The 19,661-nt window shown below is 37.5% G+C and overlaps 1 protein-coding gene across 10 annotated transcripts; it reads left to right on the forward strand.

The window, feature by feature from the left end:
- The first annotated feature begins 1,451 nt into the window (after nucleotides 1-1,451).
- Nucleotides 1,452-18,942, forward strand: LOC108161604 (phosphatidylinositol 3,4,5-trisphosphate 3-phosphatase and dual-specificity protein phosphatase PTEN). 10 transcript variants are annotated; one of them, XR_004473009.1, is made up of 13 exons: nucleotides 1,876-2,020; nucleotides 3,433-3,687; nucleotides 6,205-6,377; nucleotides 6,436-6,580; nucleotides 7,174-7,361; nucleotides 7,430-7,537; nucleotides 8,263-8,428; nucleotides 9,102-9,211; nucleotides 13,160-13,252; nucleotides 13,309-13,615; nucleotides 15,332-15,482; nucleotides 16,171-16,230; nucleotides 18,731-18,942. XR_004473009.1 is itself a non-coding variant. In XM_033393607.1 (12 exons), exons 2-11 carry the CDS (start codon nucleotides 3,588-3,590, stop codon nucleotides 15,466-15,468), a joined length of 1,527 nt encoding a protein of 508 aa, XP_033249498.1. In that variant the 5' UTR covers nucleotides 1,452-1,651; nucleotides 3,433-3,587; the 3' UTR covers nucleotides 15,469-15,482; nucleotides 16,171-16,382. The 10 variants fall into 10 exon arrangements, 9 of the variants coding, with proteins under 9 accessions (XP_033249498.1, XP_017151380.1, XP_033249499.1 ...); XM_033393607.1 differs by lacking the exons at nucleotides 1,876-2,020; nucleotides 18,731-18,942 and adding an exon at nucleotides 1,452-1,651 and having other exon boundaries at nucleotides 16,171-16,382; XM_017295891.2 differs by lacking the exons at nucleotides 1,876-2,020; nucleotides 18,731-18,942 and adding an exon at nucleotides 1,452-1,639 and having other exon boundaries at nucleotides 16,171-16,382.
- The last annotated feature ends 719 nt before the right edge of the window (nucleotides 18,943-19,661 follow it).

Consider the following 19,661-nt stretch of genomic DNA (forward strand, 5'->3'; position numbering starts at 1 on the left):
GGAGCAGCCGTCAGCCAGGACCACTTTCACTAATTTTTTATTGTATTCCACCTTCGCTCTGCCTTTTTCCATGACACCTATGTTGAAGCCAACTATGTTGATCAGCTACCTTCTTTAATCGTCTCTTCCCTGCTGCTGAGAAGGTCGGGACACCCTGTCGAGCCACTTCTCTTATTGTGGTTGCTTTTGTTTGGAGTTAGGTGAGTGCCAGAACAATTTTTTGGACGAACGAAGACATCTGTGATTCATTTATGCACGACTAAGCAAGTCAAGAACGACAAACCTCTTGGACATGGAAACTAAAACCTAAAATTAAGCCTAGATCATATTCCAGTCAAAACGACAACGCAGCTAGTGTTTGTCGTGACTTTCACACACTTAACTTCGCGTATTCCCTCTGGACGTGCGTAGCATGTCTCTCGCTCTCGGGTTTTCCCGACTGTCTAATTTCTCCTCTCTGTATGTCCATCTTTCCGAGGCTCGGCCTTCGCGTCGGCAGCACCGCCGCCTACCGTATGACCATATGCATCTACTGCGCTCCTAGCGCTTTTTCTTGGTTCCCAGAGGATCCCAAAATATAGAATAAGTCAAGGATAAGATGTGACCAATGATCGTCCTTAACTCATCAAATCCAAGAACCGAGTGGCAGCACTTTGATTTATGTCTTAGGTAACTGCAGCACAATTGGAATATATTTTAGCGAAATTGATTAATCTCACTAAAACTTTCACACATATTATGTTTTTTGTGAAATTGCTGCCAGCGGCAAACATCAAGTAAGATTCCGTGTCATCTTTGGTATCTCCATCAAGCACAGAATGCGCTTTTTAAGGAATCAATTGGAATAGACCCCCAGACATCAAGTAGGTTGCAGCTTTCATCAAAATTTAAAAACTCTGAAACTTACGCACACAAGTCCTTTTGCATGGAAATTTTCCAAAGATTAGACTGAAATTTCACATCTCTAATCGAGGGTAAGGTCTTCGCATGTGCCATTCGCGAAAGCATCCTGCAAGCCGACAAATATAGCAAGAGAGGCACTTAATCGATAACACCAGGCAACAATATCATACGTTTTTGTCTTTGAGCGAAAATGTATTTAATAGACTTGGTGCTCCAACAATTTTTAGTGAGTTATCGTTTTACTATGTTGTGGCAAACATTCTAGCTTAAGCTCACAGTCTGGTAAAACGAGTAATACGCTTGAAACATATTATTTTTCAATTTATTTTAACAACTCAAAAATTTCCAAATAAATTAGGCTTCCTCTTGTTTTATATTTAATTCCTCTAAGCCCATTTATTAAGCATAATTTAAGGAAAAATTCGGCCAAAATTCATTTAATAAACATCTTTCCAATTGTAAAAACATTAAAAAAGGCTCTCTTACACGACAGCTTAAAATGTTATGCCATTTCTCTATAATGTATGTTCATATGTACGTATTTCCTACTGTGATCACCCTGTAGATCTCTCGCTTGATAAATTTATATTAAAAAAGCATGAGCTATTGTTTAAGTTTTACCATAATTTAAAAAATACGTGGCTTAGTAAATTGTATGTGATAACCACTTAAAATACAGTTAAAAAACCAGACTCCGTTTGAAAGTTCTACATACAGAATTTTATGTATGTGCAGTGTATGTACATATGTATGTATATATATATATATATACTTAACAGTTGATAGCTGTGTTGTGTGCAATATCTATGGATTTTGGGAATCTGTTTATGTTTATGCATACAAATGTATGTACTAAATGAACATACAATAAATGCAAGACATATACATATATGATTAGGTTAATCATATTATAGACAAATTTGCTAACTGTTTAATGAGAAAAGTATTGTTTTCAAAGCAATGGTTTCAGCCCCAATGTTAATAACTTAAAAAATGTGCATTTTCGGGCTCTAATTCCCTTTTAAAAGAAGTTTTTTTTTATTAATTTAAATCGTTATAATCCATCGAAAACGGTACACTGGCTTCATTAAAGAAATCTGCATTATTTAAACAGAAGGTAGTATATTGACATATGTACATATATATTTCTTTATATGAATTTGTATTAACTTCGGTATATTATTGTATACGTTTTGCATGAAACGGAAGTTTTCACTACGTTTATCATTGATAACTTAACGATACACTTGCAAATATATGTACGTACATATATTTACAATATGTCATAAATATGTACATATTTGATTGGATGCACCCAGAGTTCAATATTAACAAGTGCTATCTAAGTGCTTCATGAAAGTGTAGAATTGTGCAAAAGTAAAGTTTCTATATATTTTATTTATGCATTTTGACAAACTGCTTGGTTACTAACAAATTTGATGTTTGATACCGGTAACGAAGCTGATAGAAAATTAGTCGAACTGAAAGAAGACAGCATATTCGACCCAATAACGTATATCTTTATTGTACCAGCTGTTAGTAATTTTGAAATTCGCAGTTTTTGTGTTTCAAACTACAGAGTAGAACGTTCCTTCTATACGGTTATATTATTTTGACCTCCTACAAAACAGCGACTAAAAAAGCCACACTCTGAAATTTCATGAATTTTTCCGTCTTTAGCCGGGGGTTTTCGCTAATATTCAGGCACGCTCCGGTTATCGCTTAATTTTCCGTTCTACGTTTTCAGCGAAAACGATCTATCATCGATATGTTTCATTTTCCAAACGATTCTGGTAAACTTAAACAGCTGACCTGCTTGCTTTGTAAATATACAGCATGATAAAAATTCCTTTAATTTTGCAACTGCTTGTTTTGAAGCAAAACGACGGCAGAAAGTGCGCGATTTAAGAAAATCAAGACATCTTAGTTGCAACACCTGTGTTATTAACATGTCTGACGAACAGTGAGAAGCAGTATGCATATTGAAAATTAAATTGCAAACGGTCATCTGTCCTTACCCAGATCTTCTGTTACGCGCATGTTATGAGTATAATCCTACATCGCGCTTAAACGAAAAGTGTTGTTGCCCTGACAAACAATTCCCGAACCAAATTGGAGGTTAGGCTAAACAAAATATTTCTCAAGGAGGCACAAGCTAAAATTTCCCTGGTAATGGTGTTATGTTAGTGCATCAATAAGTCATCAAATTGTTCCTTTTCAAATTAATTCTCGTTTTGTTGTATAAAAAACCGCTTACTTTTAATACCCAAATCTATCAGAAAAAGTCAGTTTAGATCGAAGCGTAAATAAAAAGTTATATTTTGTAATTGTAACAAAAATTAAAAGGATTGATTTATTTTTAAAGATTTGATAGACGTTCAAACTAAGAAGTGATGAAAATGTACCAACACATGCTCTACATTGTATAAAAAGTATATTCTATACATAGTCTTTTACCTAACACTATTTAGTTTTAACTATATACATATATACATTTATAAATAATCTGTAAATTGTTTTTTGTTTCAGAAATTGTTTGTATTAATAATGAGTAAAACGTCTTTTTATAAAGTTCTTAATGGATGTATTGCTCAACGAGAAAAAAATCTATGACTTTCCCAATGGATATATTGCTGGAACTAAAAAAAAATTAAATAAATAGAATACACATCAACGAGAACAAAATGGCAAACACAATATCGTTAATGTCCAATGTGATACGCAATGTAGTGAGCAAAAATCGTATTCGGTACAAAGGAGAGCGATTCGACTTGGATCTTACATGTAAGAAGTTTATATAAATACTTACTACACAAATTACTATACTAACTATATAGCTACGTACAAATTTATTCAATATACTTCTTACCATATATATACTTCAAGATACTTCAGACCTACTATACTTCACGTTAACATATGTTTCTGATATGTTACAAAAAGTGGCCTAAGCCTTAAGAGACAAGCCTTGACAAACACAATCTGGTCTCATGCCATGCATGTTTTTTTTCTAGTACGGTCTTAGCGAACGCCGTGTTCCTTTATTTGTTGGGTTCAACAATTTATATTTTCTACGGGATGTGTATACTAATAAGTTATTTAAAACAATTGCGACGTCAATATAAATCTTTTTTAATTTAATGCATACCTACGTCTTTATATTCCATTTTCCACGTATGAATTTTACCAAACACAATTGATCTAAAATTGATCAACAACTTCCATTTTAATTTGGTTCACTTTTGCACAGAAAAAGTGGTCGGTGGCTGTTGCTCCACATGAACTTTTTTCATATAGCAGCATAATTGCATTTTCGGTACATACACAAACACCGAACAATTATGCTGTTTGAGAATTCTCCGTGTAGATCCGCTGCTCCTTTTTCCCAAACAAAAACCATTACAGCGATATTTTTTACTAAAATTCTTTGGCTGTTTTTCTGTACTTGCTTGTGTAATGACACCGCAGCAGCAGAAAAATGTCTCAGTGCGTTATCGTGGCAGTCATGCAAATACTTCTTAATGAAATAAAGATTAATTTTAACAAACAAAGATTCCCATAAAAAATCTGAAAAAAGGTTAAACCATTTAATGATACATTTCATTTACTCAAAGAATATGCAGAATTTATATCGGATCATTATTATGCACAGAATGAAGAAAAAAATTCCCGTGTCTGACACCCTGACACCCCCTCCTGTCCACTCCTCTCTCCCGCTTTTCATTGTAGACAATTCCAATGTCAGGACTTGTTTAGACCAGGGCCAGTCAACACAGGGATATGATGGAAATGCCGAATCAATGGTGCACTAAAACTGATCCCTGCGTCCCACAAAAATAAGAAAATCTGTTTTGGCGTTTTTTTTTTTTTTTGTATTAAATTCCATTTATTTATACAGACAGGCTATTATATACAACTTATATTTACAAATAGGACTATGCGAACCCTCCATCTGTGGGACGGCCGTGCAGCAATGCTTGAGGAGGCTTCGCCTTGCTTAGCTGCTCCATTCTCTGACGCTTAATAGATCTACCATAATGGTTGCCGCGAGATCGCTGGTCGCTTTCCAGTTATTCGGCGACCGGAGCATGTAGGGCACCAGGTGACATCACCACCCAGGGCGTCTTCCAGCAGTTGCCTGTGGGTTGGAAACCGGTCACACGAAAATGTGATTTGCTCGGCGTTCTTCCCCACGCTGTGTCCGCACCATAAGCACTATGCAGACTCCGCAGTTTGCACGAGCGCGTGTCCAAGCCCAACCAGCTCCAGCCACTGTTGGATGCGAGCTGCGAGTTGCAGGTCGTCCCCACGACGTCTACGTCTTTCTTCATCACTAGAACTGATACAGTTCCCGAGCAGCTTACCCGCTGTGTAGATCAGGCAAATTTGCCTATACGACGATGTTCAGGCTAATGCTCCTGGCTGCCATTGTAACTTTCTCGCTAGTCACCTATTCGATGGAAACTTGATTAGGGGTTTCCAGTGGGCTAGGGAACTTCTCGATGTGGTCCACCATGCGGCGAAAGAGCTCAAGCTCAAGAGCTTGACGCTCAGTTTATTTGCCACCAACCTCCCTCTGTCACCGCAGATTGATAGAAGTCCACACTCCAGGCATCGTCTTTGAGCTGTCCTCTTACGGATCCGACAAATTGTCCACCCGACTTTAATTTTCCGCACTTATAGCAACACAACTGCTAACCCGGCTATCAAGATCCTTGTTCTCCACTCACAGTTCCTCGACTCCGTCTACCGGCACCATACCTGCTGGTGCCTAGAGCAACCAACTTTAGGTCCGACTTGTAGCTGCATTTATCAGATTTTCAAGTTAAGTTAACCATAATTCACTAACAAATTTCCCCAAATCTATAAAAAAAAAGTCGGTTTGTTTCGAAGCGAAAATAAAAAGCTTAATATTGTTGCCTTATGCTATCTTATCTTCCCCCAATCGATTATACTAAATACTTTGACGCATGAGCTTGAAGTTCGATTGTATCTGAATTTAATTAAATAAAAGTATTTTTAATAATTTAACCAAACTTAGTGTTGAAGTTTCATGTGTACATGACATTAAACGACACATAAAATATATTGAATAAATTACATATTTCATAAGCTCACATATATAGTGACTGTGTACCGGTTATAAAGTAGAGCCGGGGCTTTTGTCGCGGCTCACAACGTTCCCCCTCGTTATATATTAGATATTGTATCAGCTCTTGTGACAGCCATGTGGTGTCAAAGCAAGACGTTGATAAATTTTAATTTAATTTTTTAATATGTTTTTAATTATTCATTTAACAGACATTTACGACAATATAATTGCCATGGGGTATCCAGCGCCAGATAAACTGGAGGGCATGTACAGAAATTGTCAAGAAGATGTTCTCAAATTTTTGGATGAAAAGCATGGAGATCATTATAAAATATACAATCTATGTCTTGAACGCAGTTATGACACCAATAAATTTCATGGGGTAAGATATACCTTTACTTTTCTTATTCATTAATAAATTATTATTAAATTATTTACAGAGAGTTGCAATTTTTCCGTTCGAAGATCATAATCCTCCAACGATTGAATTGATACAAAAATTTTGTAAAGATGTGGATTCTTGGCTCAAGGAAGATGTATTAAATGTCGTTGCCGTACATTGTAAAGCTGGAAAAGGAAGAACAGGTACGAAATATATTTCTGAATATTTAAAAATAAATTGGCACAGGATACTCTAGCAAAGAGTGATATTGGTGATATTTTTCGAACGCACAGAAGGGACGGCTTAGAGTCAAACAACTATTTGTTACATTTGTTTCCCGTTATACCATTTGAGCAAATAGTAAATTCATTATGAAGTGGTTCAAACGACACCAAGCCGAAGGTAGCTACCAACTTACCAAGAGGCGCTGCCGCATGATGCGCGACCCTTGTAACTGAACCGGTCGCGTAAATCACAAATTGGAATAATTAATAATAAAAATTATAATAGAGCTAATTGTATAAATGACAAATATTAATATAAAGCAAGGAATTGGAATGAAACGATCCCTACCTGAAAAATGAAAATATTATGTTTTTATATACACCAAAACTTTACGGTGGTATCTTCAGAAGACGGGAGTTAACGGCGTCGGCCAGCAAAAATACCTCTTTTGGCACTAAAATACTCCAAAAACTAATATTTTATAATATAACTTATGATTATAGCGGTGCGTGATTGCTTCACTGCGTTCGATGCAATCGAAACTAACCAGTTCCTATTTGAATTTTTTTAGGTACCATGATTTGTGCATATTTACTGTACAGTGGCTTACAGAAATCCGCTGATGAGGCCTTGGCCTGGTATGATGAAAAACGTACAAAGGATCGTAAAGGTGTCACAATCCCATCTCAGCGACGATATGTTCAGTATTTTTCAAACCTAGTTTGTTCTAGTGTTCCATATTCAAAAAAAATGTTTAAAGTATGTATTTGTCTAAAACAATAATTTTCAATTATTCTAAGAATCATTTTTACGTTCTTTTTTGATAGGTCTGTGAAATACGGTTTTCGGAGTCCAGTTTGCTGAAAAACCTAGGGACGGTACAATGTAAAGTATTTGTACTACAGGACTCTACAACAGAAAATGTAAAAGCACATGTATGTACAACAATAACATCTTTTTCTGATTAGATATTCTGTTACTTCATTTCTTCCTCTCGAATACACAAAAAAGATACTGACAAATATATTGATATTTAGGTTACTTTATTAATACTAATTTATAACAAATTATTAACACTGCTACAGTGGTTTTGTACTTTTTACGAAACATTAATAACACTGCTAAACTGGTTTTGTACCTTCAGCCTAGTATGAATGATAATTGTCGGAAAACGATCAAAATTAACCGTGTTGTTTGGACGACGCAAGCGAGAGATTCGTTTGCCGACTAAAACTCAAACATACAGCCTAGTACTAAGATGATCAAAGTTTTTCACCGTCTTATATGGCAGAATGTGGCCTATTTTGCTCGTCTGAGTAATAGGTTTTACACGAGCATAGGCTTTAATACATCAAAAACACTGCGACTTAACAGGAAACAGGAAAAATTAGGTTTTAAGCCTGGTTGAGTAGATCTCATGGTCATTTTTATAATTTTCAATATGGCCATTTCCATTCAGGCGTTACATTTTAGAAAAAAAATTCTATATAAATAATAATTATGTTATGCTATATGCTATGCTATTTATTATATTACGTGATGCGGCATTATAAATGTATCAGACTCGAATAAAAACTTGTCTTTTTTAAGACCCTCTTGTATTCCATCCGGGCCACGTACATAAATATTTACCATCGAACTATTTGTCTTATTTTTATAGAGACCGAAAACGTGGACTTTTGATTTTCAAGAATCTTGTGTGTTGAATATAAATAATCCATCTCTATCGGTTGCCGGTGATATAAAATTTGAATTTGCACAAAAGTCTTCACAGAAAGCAATTTGCCATTTTTGGCTAAATACATTCTTCGTTCAAAATTCTTCAGGTATGTATAACTTGATTTCAGCTTACTATATGATTTCATAAGTCACCACCTTACAAATTGTTTGTCTGCATTTAAATTTACTCTTAAACATAAATACATTTTAGAGTTATAGATATAGTCCAACGTTCTCCTATCATTTCCCTACCATTGCGGGTCATTATTTTGTAGTGCTCCTCAAAATCTCGTCAGAGGATTCCATTTAGTTTTTTTTTATTAGCTTTTATTATCACCTAAAATCAGAAGTTGAGCAAGAAGTAAGATGATTATTTGCACGCTATCCACAATGGTGATACACCCCTTTCAACATTGCATGTGGATCACTTGGGTTCTTGCCTTGCAGCCGGCTCTGGATCTTGGCAGCCGCCTAGTATTGAGCTTTAGCATCGTTCAGGCACGTACGCAATAAATCGAAGGAGGAGCTACTTACAAAGTACAAGGAATTTGAGAAAAACTTAACTTTAGGCATGGTGGAAAGAAGCTAAATTCACTGCACGCATAATTTGTCGCTTGCATTTAACAATGTTTACTCGCGAAAATTTGTTCTTGATGATGTTCGCTACCCATGTTAGACTACATAGTAGGTGCATAGAACAAAAACATTCCCACTAGTTATTAAAAAAAAAAACTTCCAATTTTGTCTGAATTGTACTCGATTTTTACTTATATTTTCTAGTTTGCGAATCCGACGGAACCCTTTTAAAATGTACATACACATTAAAAAAATCAGAAATCGATGGTGTTCATAAAGACCGCAAACACAAATCGTTTTCAGAAGACTTCAAGGTAAGCTGAATTATTTATTCTAATTTTCCTATCATTCTTAAGGGGTAGTCTGGTGTGATTAAATTGTAGCCTAAAATTTTACAGTGTATTCCCAATATATTTGAATTTCGAAATGTGTACAAACAATTACCTTGAACCCTTCACTAATTAACCCTTTATTAATTATCTCGTCGATTTAGTAGCAGACATTTTATATGTTTATTTTGTATTATTAATTTCAATGCCTTTTTTTGTAGCTGTGAGTCGGATTAATGAAAAGTAACTAATTCATGTACTATGTACATACAACAGTGAGTTGTGTAATTAAAATGTTTCGTGGTACAGAAATGAGTTACTCGTATAGTGAGGGATTAAAGTTACTTTTGATACATTTTAAAAAGTCTTCTGGGTTGATAATGGTTGAGGTTTCTTTTGGGGCGGTTCGTTCACAGCTAGACCTTTTTTTCCGTAGGCTTGGAGTTCTTTTGTTAAATTTTTAAAGACAGAGTTTTTTTATTTCGCATAACTTAAATATCTTTTGCCTGGTTGCATTAAATTTGCAATTCTGAAAAGCTTTTAAATGCAGCTATAAATCGGACCAAACATTTTGTAGCTTCAGCTTAAAACTTTAATCTTTTTAATTCAAAATTGATCATTTTTCCAGTATTTTTTCACAATTTTGATGTCAAAAACTCTGCGAAAATTGGGGGGAAAAAAAAATTATGTCGTGTATTTTCGTATTTTTCTTGCATAGGTTTATTAATTGGGCGTCGTATCGTTTATACAATCTATGGATAAACGACTAAGGTGCAGCTCTTTGACCAAACCTTTTAGAAGCCGAATTTTGCCGTTCCATTCCGTTAATAGAAGCATGAACATTTTTCAAGGTCTGGGTATCATTGCAAGCAGTAATTGTTTCTAATTTGCGTATTTAGTTAACGAGTATCAGTTAGATTGTGTTGTGCTTTAATTATACAATTTTCAAAAAAATCCCGTCCGTGATCTTTTTCATTTCTTGTCGAAGGTTCTCGAGTGATACAGGAGATATAGGGAAGGAGTGTTGAACAATCTTTTGTCTCTCAGAGTTGCTTGGAACAACACATAAACTAACTTACCAGTCTGTATAAAGTCCTCAACCCGGAAATTTAACAACTAATGTCAGAAGAGCTGTTTATAAAAAATTGTATGAAGGGGACTAGCGACTGATGAACTGAAGGGAAGGGTTTAACGTTAAGGAGAGTCTCTTCAGAAGTTCGCAACAGACATAAGCCGACTCTTACACCTGGCTTACAATGATGCACCAGCCGATTTTCTGGAAGGACGCAAGATCAATGGTTATATAGACGGTATCAGGGATAAAGGCCCATGCCGCGCAATGGTTAAGTTGCAGAGAAGAACGTTCTAGGATGCCGTCAGTCGGTCGTTTAAGAGCATTGTCAAAAATGGAAAACTGTTACGGGCTGAGGGCAGAAGGATGGAAGGCTTCAGGAAGAAGGGTGCGTCAAGGTTGAGAAAAAACCTTCCCTCACGCGCAAGACCAGTAGTACGGGCGACGGTAACACATCAGATATTACTCACTACAGTGAAAAGTCAAGAATAAGAGTTTTGTTGTGCTTTTATTACGGTATCGAACGGCCAACCTAAAAGGAATATCAGCCCTGCCTGCCTCATAGCACAATTTTGTCAAATTTGTGTCACGTGTGGGGTTAGCGATAAGATCTGTAAACAGAACAAGCCATAATGCCAGGACAAGAGGCCCGTGCCGTGAACCCGATTACTGATATATTGATGTCAGCTTCATTGACGGAAATTTTAAACGCTTCCCAGAACTAGATGGATCTCAAAATAGAGAAGATGTTCTACCGTTCCTGCGAACGATGCTACGTGTGTTAGAGACTCCACCCCAAAATGCGTCAGACCTCCGCAACATGGCGCATGCAGAGAATGCTAGAAAGAAATGCGCGCCGAAGCCGAGAGTCCACGCGCCGCCTCTAACTGGGACCGAAACTCCGGTCGCTCCGTTTTCTATGTGGCCGACTCCCCTAGCGTCCAAGGATAGACTGCCATATCTTGCCATTGAGGTCTAGAGGCAACATATCGTTCAGTGCCCAAGCCATTCAAAAAGGTTGCATCGGGAAACTAACTGAAGTCAGCTCCGCGGGGCGCATCCATAAACATAGACGTCTAGACTCCACCAGAAGAGGAAGCAGTATTTAAAATATCGGAACTCAGCAACCTTATTGGACCTTCCCCGCCGGATTCTGTATCGTTGATACCTATAGACAAACCCAAACTCGAAACGGACAGTGTATTGCCGTTGCTCATTAAAGAACCGCCGTCAACACCTGAAGAGGAAACGAGATATGACCACCATACCACCTCCGTATCCCTGCTCAACAAGTTGGGACGTCAAGGTCGCCCTACATACCACTGCTTACCACGTAGTCCAGGGAGCACCGCTCGGTGCTTCAAGACTTGTTGCCTTTAGACGGTGCCAGAAGGCTAGGTGGCTTCTGGGAGTCGACTTTCTCTTACGGCATGAAGCCACGGTGGACCTAAGCGCGCTACTCCTTTAGTTTTTTTGGGGTATGGTGCCAGCTCCACGCAAGAAAATGTGCTCTATCTAACTGAGACAGCAAACCACGCGCTTAACACGCAATTCAACGTAAATTGCGCACTGGAACGAGGACCATTGTCATGGCTCTGGGTAGTGCCATTTTAGATGCTTTCTGTGACATTCTAGTGTTACGGATGAAGTACATTAGTAGAAGTAGTACAGTAGAAGAACATAAGCAGGCGGAGCCAAGAGCGTAACGATTGTTAACGGCGATGCGCCCCTCCAACAGGCCCTGGGATTCACCGGTCGTACTAGTCTGTAAGCCAGCTTCTGCGTTGTCTATAGGCGGCTCATTGTCGTCACGATTTAAGAACATTCTGACTACCCTGCATTGGTTATCTACAATGGATCTGCATAGCGGCTACTGGAGATCGATGAGCTTTTCAGGCCCAAGACTGGTCAACTTCCTGGGAAACGTTGTATGCAGTCACGGCCCGCGTGCTTGCCCGTCAAAGATAGCTAGGGTCACTGTTTGCCCTCAACCCCAAGACCTTTGCTCATATTGCCGGAAATTATTCCCGACTTCGCCACGATTGCCAATAGGTCCTCACATTCCGGGAGCCGGAATGCCAAGTCGCAAAATGAATCGAAAGACTGCAGCAGTAAAACGATCGCCATTGACATGTTAGTCCCCTAAGCCACCACCACTTGTGGCAACCGAAAAATTTGCCGATATGGAGTTCCCTTCGTTCTTTACACGGACCAAGGACGGAATTTTTAATCTAAAGGTTTTTGAGCCTGCCTACGATTAATGGACGTCGGGAAAACCCACACTACCACGCTTCACCCACAAACTAACGGAATGGTTGAACGTTTAGACCGAACGCTGCTCACCTATTTGGCAAAATATGAAGACAACCGGGTGATCTTGTATGGCTGTATACACCTGTCCGGAAAGTGGGCCGATGTCCGAAACTCGAATCAGACTGGATAGGCCCTACCACCGTGCTTCGCAGTCATTTCGACAAGATGATATACGTTAGCCGACTCGCTGCTTACAAAGGACCGTTTTCCGAGTATGTCGTACAGGAAGCTCGACTGTAAGAGGGGGGTAACGAGCTTCTAGACATCGTAGCACCATGTTTCGGGACTTAGGCGGCTTAGGCAGAGAGCATGTAACGAATGGGCAAATCCAGTTGGTCGACTATTTTGTTGCTATGCCGTATTAACTGAAAATGGTTAATCTTGACTCAGAGTTGTTTGCAACAATGTATAAATTCTCTCGAAAATACAGACTGCCTCAATTAAAAAAGGAAGCCCTCTGTTTATATCCTCAATCCGTATATTATATTATATTCACAAGCTACTCTTCAAAGTTTTCAATCTCAAACTAAGGGTGTTTGTTCTTACAGATTTCCATATTATTCGAGGGAGAAGCGTGTTTCAATGATGAAACGAAATCGAAAAAGCAACCAAAAGCCGCATTGGAAAACCAGGATATATCGGTAAGACACATTTTACCCGGAACAAAATATGTAATATAAAAATCTAATATTCATAGACTAAAATTCAATACGACACAACAACCAATTTAAAAAATGTCTCGACTGCGTCAAAACGCAAACAGCCCAATAACATACCTCTTGCATCAAACTTAAATAATGATTCCACAGGAATGGATTTAAAAAAAATACATACTTTCAAACCACCGTCCATTACAAAAAGTAACTTAACCACTTGGGAAAATGGTGAAATTAATATCACCTCTGATACTCGAAGTATAAATGATAATAAACACATCAATTATGATTCATACATCACATATAAGCAATCTTCTCCAAAAGATGGAGAGGAAGATTGGGAATCTGGTGAGTTTTCTGTCAAACTTAAAACACAAGCACTATTTACCCCTTTCTCAATGACTAGTTACCTCAAATTCATACCCTTAAAAAGGGTACTACGATTTTTACCAGTGGTTTGCCCCGCCCAGAGCCACACAAACTATATATTCTTAGTCAGCATGTGTAGTCGATATGTCCTGTCCATGGGTCGGCCTGTCTATTTATATGCGAGCTAGTTTATTACAGACCGTTTGATAGAACCGGCCCGATCAGTGTCATACATTTAGCTCACATAAAAGACATTGAAAGTTGAAAGAAGTCGTTCCGAGAACACATTTCTGCAACTGGATATTTTTACAACATAGAAACAAGCGGGCTTTTTTTTTATAGATAGCTCAAATTTGATAAAAATCTGATGACTTAATTACACATCCGACACATGAATGATCGAACCGCAAATGTATTAAGATATTCCACACCTGCATCTTGTACTTCTTTGAAGGTATTAAAAAGGAAAATCCAGTAAGCTGCATTCTGTAAGTTAATAATAATTGTACATTTGAGTACAATTACAGTTTATTAAATAATAAACCCCACCAAAACAGCATAGACAAAGGAACATTTTAATACCGGGGTACCGAATAAGGGTACCATCAAAGACATTGTGCAATACAATTACCAAGATATTGCATCAGTAACAAATTACATTACATTACTTAAATTCTCTTTTAGGCTATCGGTCCATGAATCACAAAATACGCCGTCTTTGGCGAGTCCTAGTCGGTCTCAGACTCGCAGAAAATAGACATAGTCATGTCCAAAACATACAATTTGTTATGGTATTATTTTAAACCACTCTCGCTTGCCCTAGAGGACGGACATTGGCGCGTCGCCAAAGACTGTATACTAGTTGCTGGAAATTTTCGAAGCGACTAGTTAGTACGCCTTTTCGGCGCCTTTGTATTTGTTTTAGGATTCTATGACCGACTCAGCAGCCCCCCGGATGAGCTGAACAGATGAAGCCGATTGATTATCATTCGATATCATTCATCCTAGCACCTATCTTAAGCTCCGGTCCTATTAGGGCACTCTCAGATTCATTTATTGACGCAAATGAGGTTAAATCGGAAGTTCCTTATATTATTTAAATCACTAGTCACTAAAGTGGCATCGAATCGTACTTGTGTATTTTAAGATTTTTCACTAGCTTTCGAAGTATAAATAAAATTTTCGATCGGGGTCGATTTAGTAATGTACAACTTATTGTTTTAAGTATAAGAAATATGTGGCGTGTGCATAACGATAAAGTAAGAGTGATAATGGGGATAATGCGATAAGATAGACGATCATTGCAAGACTGCTCTTCTCAACTGCTGAGGTTTGAGAGACCGCTAGTTGGAGTATCAACCAGCTTATTGAGACCTGTAAAGCCGCGTTGTAAGCCCTAATTGGGGTCTTTCCATTCCATTTTCATATAATTAAGCTGTGTCCTTAGCCTGAGTTCGAATAGTGCCCCAGTGTTGATAAGAAAAGGTGACAAGAAATACTGGAGTTTACGCGGACCCCTTAGACGTATTTAAAAGCAATCGAATAGATCAAGTCCACCTTGTACATCGTGTCAAATATTACCAGAGTGCCTTCTGATATGTTTAAGTAACGATTTGAAGAATTAAATAATCAACCCACTTCTGCAGGGAATTTAAAATGAGATACCCATTATGAAGAAAACCTTTTACGTATTAGATTTTCGCTTACAAAGAGGACGAATTCCATCCAAATCTTCGATTGACCGTAGAAACTCTGATAGCTCAGCCATGTACCAATGTGGGACGGTTATTCAGTACGTTCAGAAGAGAGACTGGGCTAAGAACTACGACTGAATCATGTCCGAATGGTAATTATAATATTCTTCATTGATAACAGTAATATCATTTCATTTTTTCTGCATATGATTCTCCATGCTGAGTGCACAGAGGGTAATCGTCGAATTACACTTCATTTCAATTGAAAGAGTTATACCAGTCGGTGAGAGTGTGACTGAGAGGTTATATCGCTCTAGTATGGTTCTTTGTATCAAATTGGTGGCAACCCAACTCAGGAGAAACGATAATTAACGGAAAAAAATGTTTATCGGTATTGCATATTGCATGGGCTAACTTTGGCGACGCGCAAATTATCCAAAGCGTTCACTCAGCGTTCGTTTTTTAGATCCTTCAGAAGTCATTAAGTTCGCAAGATAAAATGAGGAAGTCCCAACTGGGCGTCGCTGAGTGCATCGCTGTCGCCTTAAACATTAGCAAACCCCTTCTCAGGAATTACGATTCTTTTAAAAATACAATACAACATTATGTATAACGAGATCAGGGTAAAAATATGTTTTAAACACACATTTAGTAAATTGTTAAAAAGTAAAAATTAAAAAAATAAAACAAATATTGTTTTACGTGTCATTGGGGCTCTCAAATCAGAAAAGTATTTCTGTGCAATGTTAGGGTGCTAACATAATTCGTATAAAACATACATATTACAAATATTTGTTTAATATATTGCTTATAATATATTTTATTGTAATTTAATTTCAGGTGAATCAACACGCCTGTAATCAATACTTACGGACTTATAATTCTTGGTGATGTAGAAAAGTAAATAAAACTGCTAAGCAATTGGCTAATCTTATCGAATTTGTAAATATACTGTACTATGATATTTATTTAAGTAGTTCTAAAAATAATGTTTAATAATAAACTCATGTAAATTTTGTAATGTAGAAATCAGTAAAGCCATATATGTACGAGTAAATAGGGCTATTCCTGGAAAAAGTGAGTACTGGTAAGTGGGGCTTATTGAGGCCTGACCACTAACATGTGACAGTTGCGCGATGCATTATGTGTGTTGAACAGCTTACACTTGTGCTGGTTTAGGGAATAATATGTAATCTTCGGGTTAAAATTAACAAAGCCCTCTTTCCCTGAGACTTGTATTATTATATTTTGTAAGTCTGTAAGCAACAAAGGCGAAAAATTACAAAAATTCAAATGTGCCCTCTATTTGTTCGTTTTGTAGTAAGTGGGGGTATTATTTTAACTTAAACAAATTTGTTTATTTTTTCTTGTTTTTTGGTTGGTCTTGCGTTTTAAACCACAACATTAGTCTAGGTAGACAAATGCTAGCTAGCTACCGCAACCAAAATTCAAGATTTAGGCGCTATAATAAGAGTATAAATCTCTGTAAATTAAATTTAAGGTTTGGGATAGATCAAATGTGTTTTTATATAGATAGTATAGGTTTCAAATGTATATATACTGTTATATTTTATATACAGCATATATCGTTAATTGACCTCAATGTTTATGTACTAGACTGCGACTAGGTCTCTGGTTATAGAACCATACAACAGTCAGAAAATGATTTGTTTTTAGTAAACATTTATTAAATATAAGGTCATATTTAGTTCTTTTGTAATTGCCTATCATACAGGTGAGTACTTGAGCGAAGCAGGTACTACTGTATTTGTAACCATTGCGTCGGCATTTAAATTGTTCTCCGAAAAGTATATATGTACAATGTACGTACTGGGGTTTTTTGTTTATTAATAGAACAAAGCTGAATAAGTATTAAGTATACAATTGAACATCGTTGATTGGATTGAAACTTCCGGACTTCCATGTGTTTTCCTTTCGTCGTTAGGAATTCGCCTGGGAGAGAAATTCCAAAATTTTGACCCGCCCTTTTCCGACTCCACAAAGGACGGAAATCCGTGGCATCCACAATTTTGGAGATACGAAAAAACCGAAAACGAATCATTGGGAACGACCTATGTATTTACCAGATTGCCGAGTCTGGATCCCATCGTATCATTATTATAGCCAGAATGAACAAATCGATTTGTAGTGTATACGCTATTCCTTCGATGTGCTTTATCACTCTTTCTCGTCCAGCGTGCGTCTCCTGGCGGAGGGGAGCTAGATTTAACGGCTGGTGTTGATTTGAGAGGTGAGGCAGATGTAGCGAACCAAACCGACTTTTTTGATAGATTTAGGACGTTAAAAATGTTTAATGACTGGTTTTGGGAAGGAACGTAACGGAGATTAACTATAAAATGCGGCATTTGAAGGTTTGGTCAAACGACTGCACCTCAACAGTTTATCTATCGATTTTTACAAACGATACCTTAAACGGCGCTCAATGAATATACCTGTACCAGAAAAATACAAAACCCCAAGGAATAAATTTATTGCAACTTTTCCAAAGTTTTCAGAGTCAAAAAACCTTCAAAATTTAATTTGAAATTTTTTTTTTTATTCTTGTAAGTGCCATACTATGACACTTAAATTTAATTTGAATGCTTAATATTTTTTACACTATAAACTTGAGCTACAAAGTGTTCGGGTAAAATCTATTGCTGCATTTGTCAACTTTGCACCATTTTTCAATATAACCAGATTTCAGATAATTAAGTTCTCTGAAAAAAGCACTATCTCTGAAAAACGATAAAAAATACCAGAGTTTAAACTCCTTTTAATAATAATTAAACCATACAAAAAATATATATTTTAATATTTTTTTAAGTCCCAAATCTATCAAAAAAGTATATACATATATATATATATTTATATATGAAAACCTCATAAAAGCGTACAGAGACAAAATACTGGCAAGAGGAGGAAAAACAAAGAGTACAATTTACAAGCAGAAAGACGAAGCAGGTAATGCTACTGCTATTCCCAGCACCACAAAAACTGCAAGTAAACCCGACCGAACGAAGGAAAACACAACAAATGGGACGAACAACTACCAAACTACTTGTTAACAAGAACAAAAATAAAAAAAAGCAGACAAAAACAAAACCGATAATGAAACATAACATGGAAGAAGCTTCAGTAAAAAAACACGATATTACAACTTAAGACGAAGAGAATGAAAACCGAAAGTAGAGGAAATAGTATGGATGAAAACTCACTCGAAGAAAATCGACAAAGCAATAACCAAACTAGAACCAAAATACAACTGTTTTTGTAAGATCCCAGTCAAAGACAACGCTCCTAACAAAAATATACGAGCATATGTCTCAAAGCCGAAATCCGAAAACAGAGAATATCAAACAACAGACACAATAATGGTATCATCTCTCTATCTTTTCAGAGACATGGAGAACAATAAATTCGAAGCCACAGCAAACAAAATTTAACGAGAAGATGCTTGCGAAGTAAAACAAAGAAAAGAGTACGAAGGTATTGACAGCCTCGCCGCCCATCGCAGCCCGGATGAGGGTGTCAGGGGCAAAGGTTTCGGCCCCACCAAAAAACCAGCACACGCCAAGAAATTAGCTGAAGACCGGGTAGAGATACCACCACCAAGAGCTTTCTTAAAACTAATCTGGGCCAAGCAGGTGAGGAAGCAGACAATGACGTGCTTGAACTCGGACTAGCGAAATTAGAAGGAAGACCAACTCCAGAACCAGAGCCACAACACGTTGCAAAGACCGGTACCATCCTGACTGACTGGGAGGTACCAGCCGGTGCAATCCTGACCGACTGGAAAGTACCAGCCGGCGTCCAATTTTCGACAGCGCACATCGACCTGGTAAAGAAGAGGATATCCGATCGCCCGCAACACGCACAGCGTCGGATCAAGATGCGAAAGGGAGTAGACGAAGCCACCGACAACGCCCGACTGTAAAAAGAGACGGGAGGGTGACGCCCAGTGCCAGGACGTACAACGCCTGCGCCACAACACATATAAATAGATCATCACATTATATATCATTAAGAAAACAACGTTGATTTATAGATTAAGAAAAAAAACCTGAAGATCTTCATTTAAAATAAAGTAAGCTTAAGCATACAATTTCTGATACCACCCAGCATTTGAATTAAAACAAGCGCACTCGCCCTCAGCCAGGGGAACTGTAGCCAATTGTTACCGTACCGCACTAACCAACGGTCACACTCTCACCTGACCCACGGAACCATTAAGACAACCCAGACAGGAGACCCAAAACCTCACTTACGGCAATAAAAGGAGCGTCGCGGGAGAGAATCATAACCAACTTTTTAAGCGGTACTTGTGCCAA

The sequence above is a fragment of the Drosophila miranda genome, chromosome 4 (genome assembly GCF_003369915.1).
Source record: "Drosophila miranda strain MSH22 chromosome 4, D.miranda_PacBio2.1, whole genome shotgun sequence".
Lineage (NCBI taxonomy): Eukaryota > Metazoa > Arthropoda > Insecta > Diptera > Drosophilidae > Drosophila > Drosophila miranda.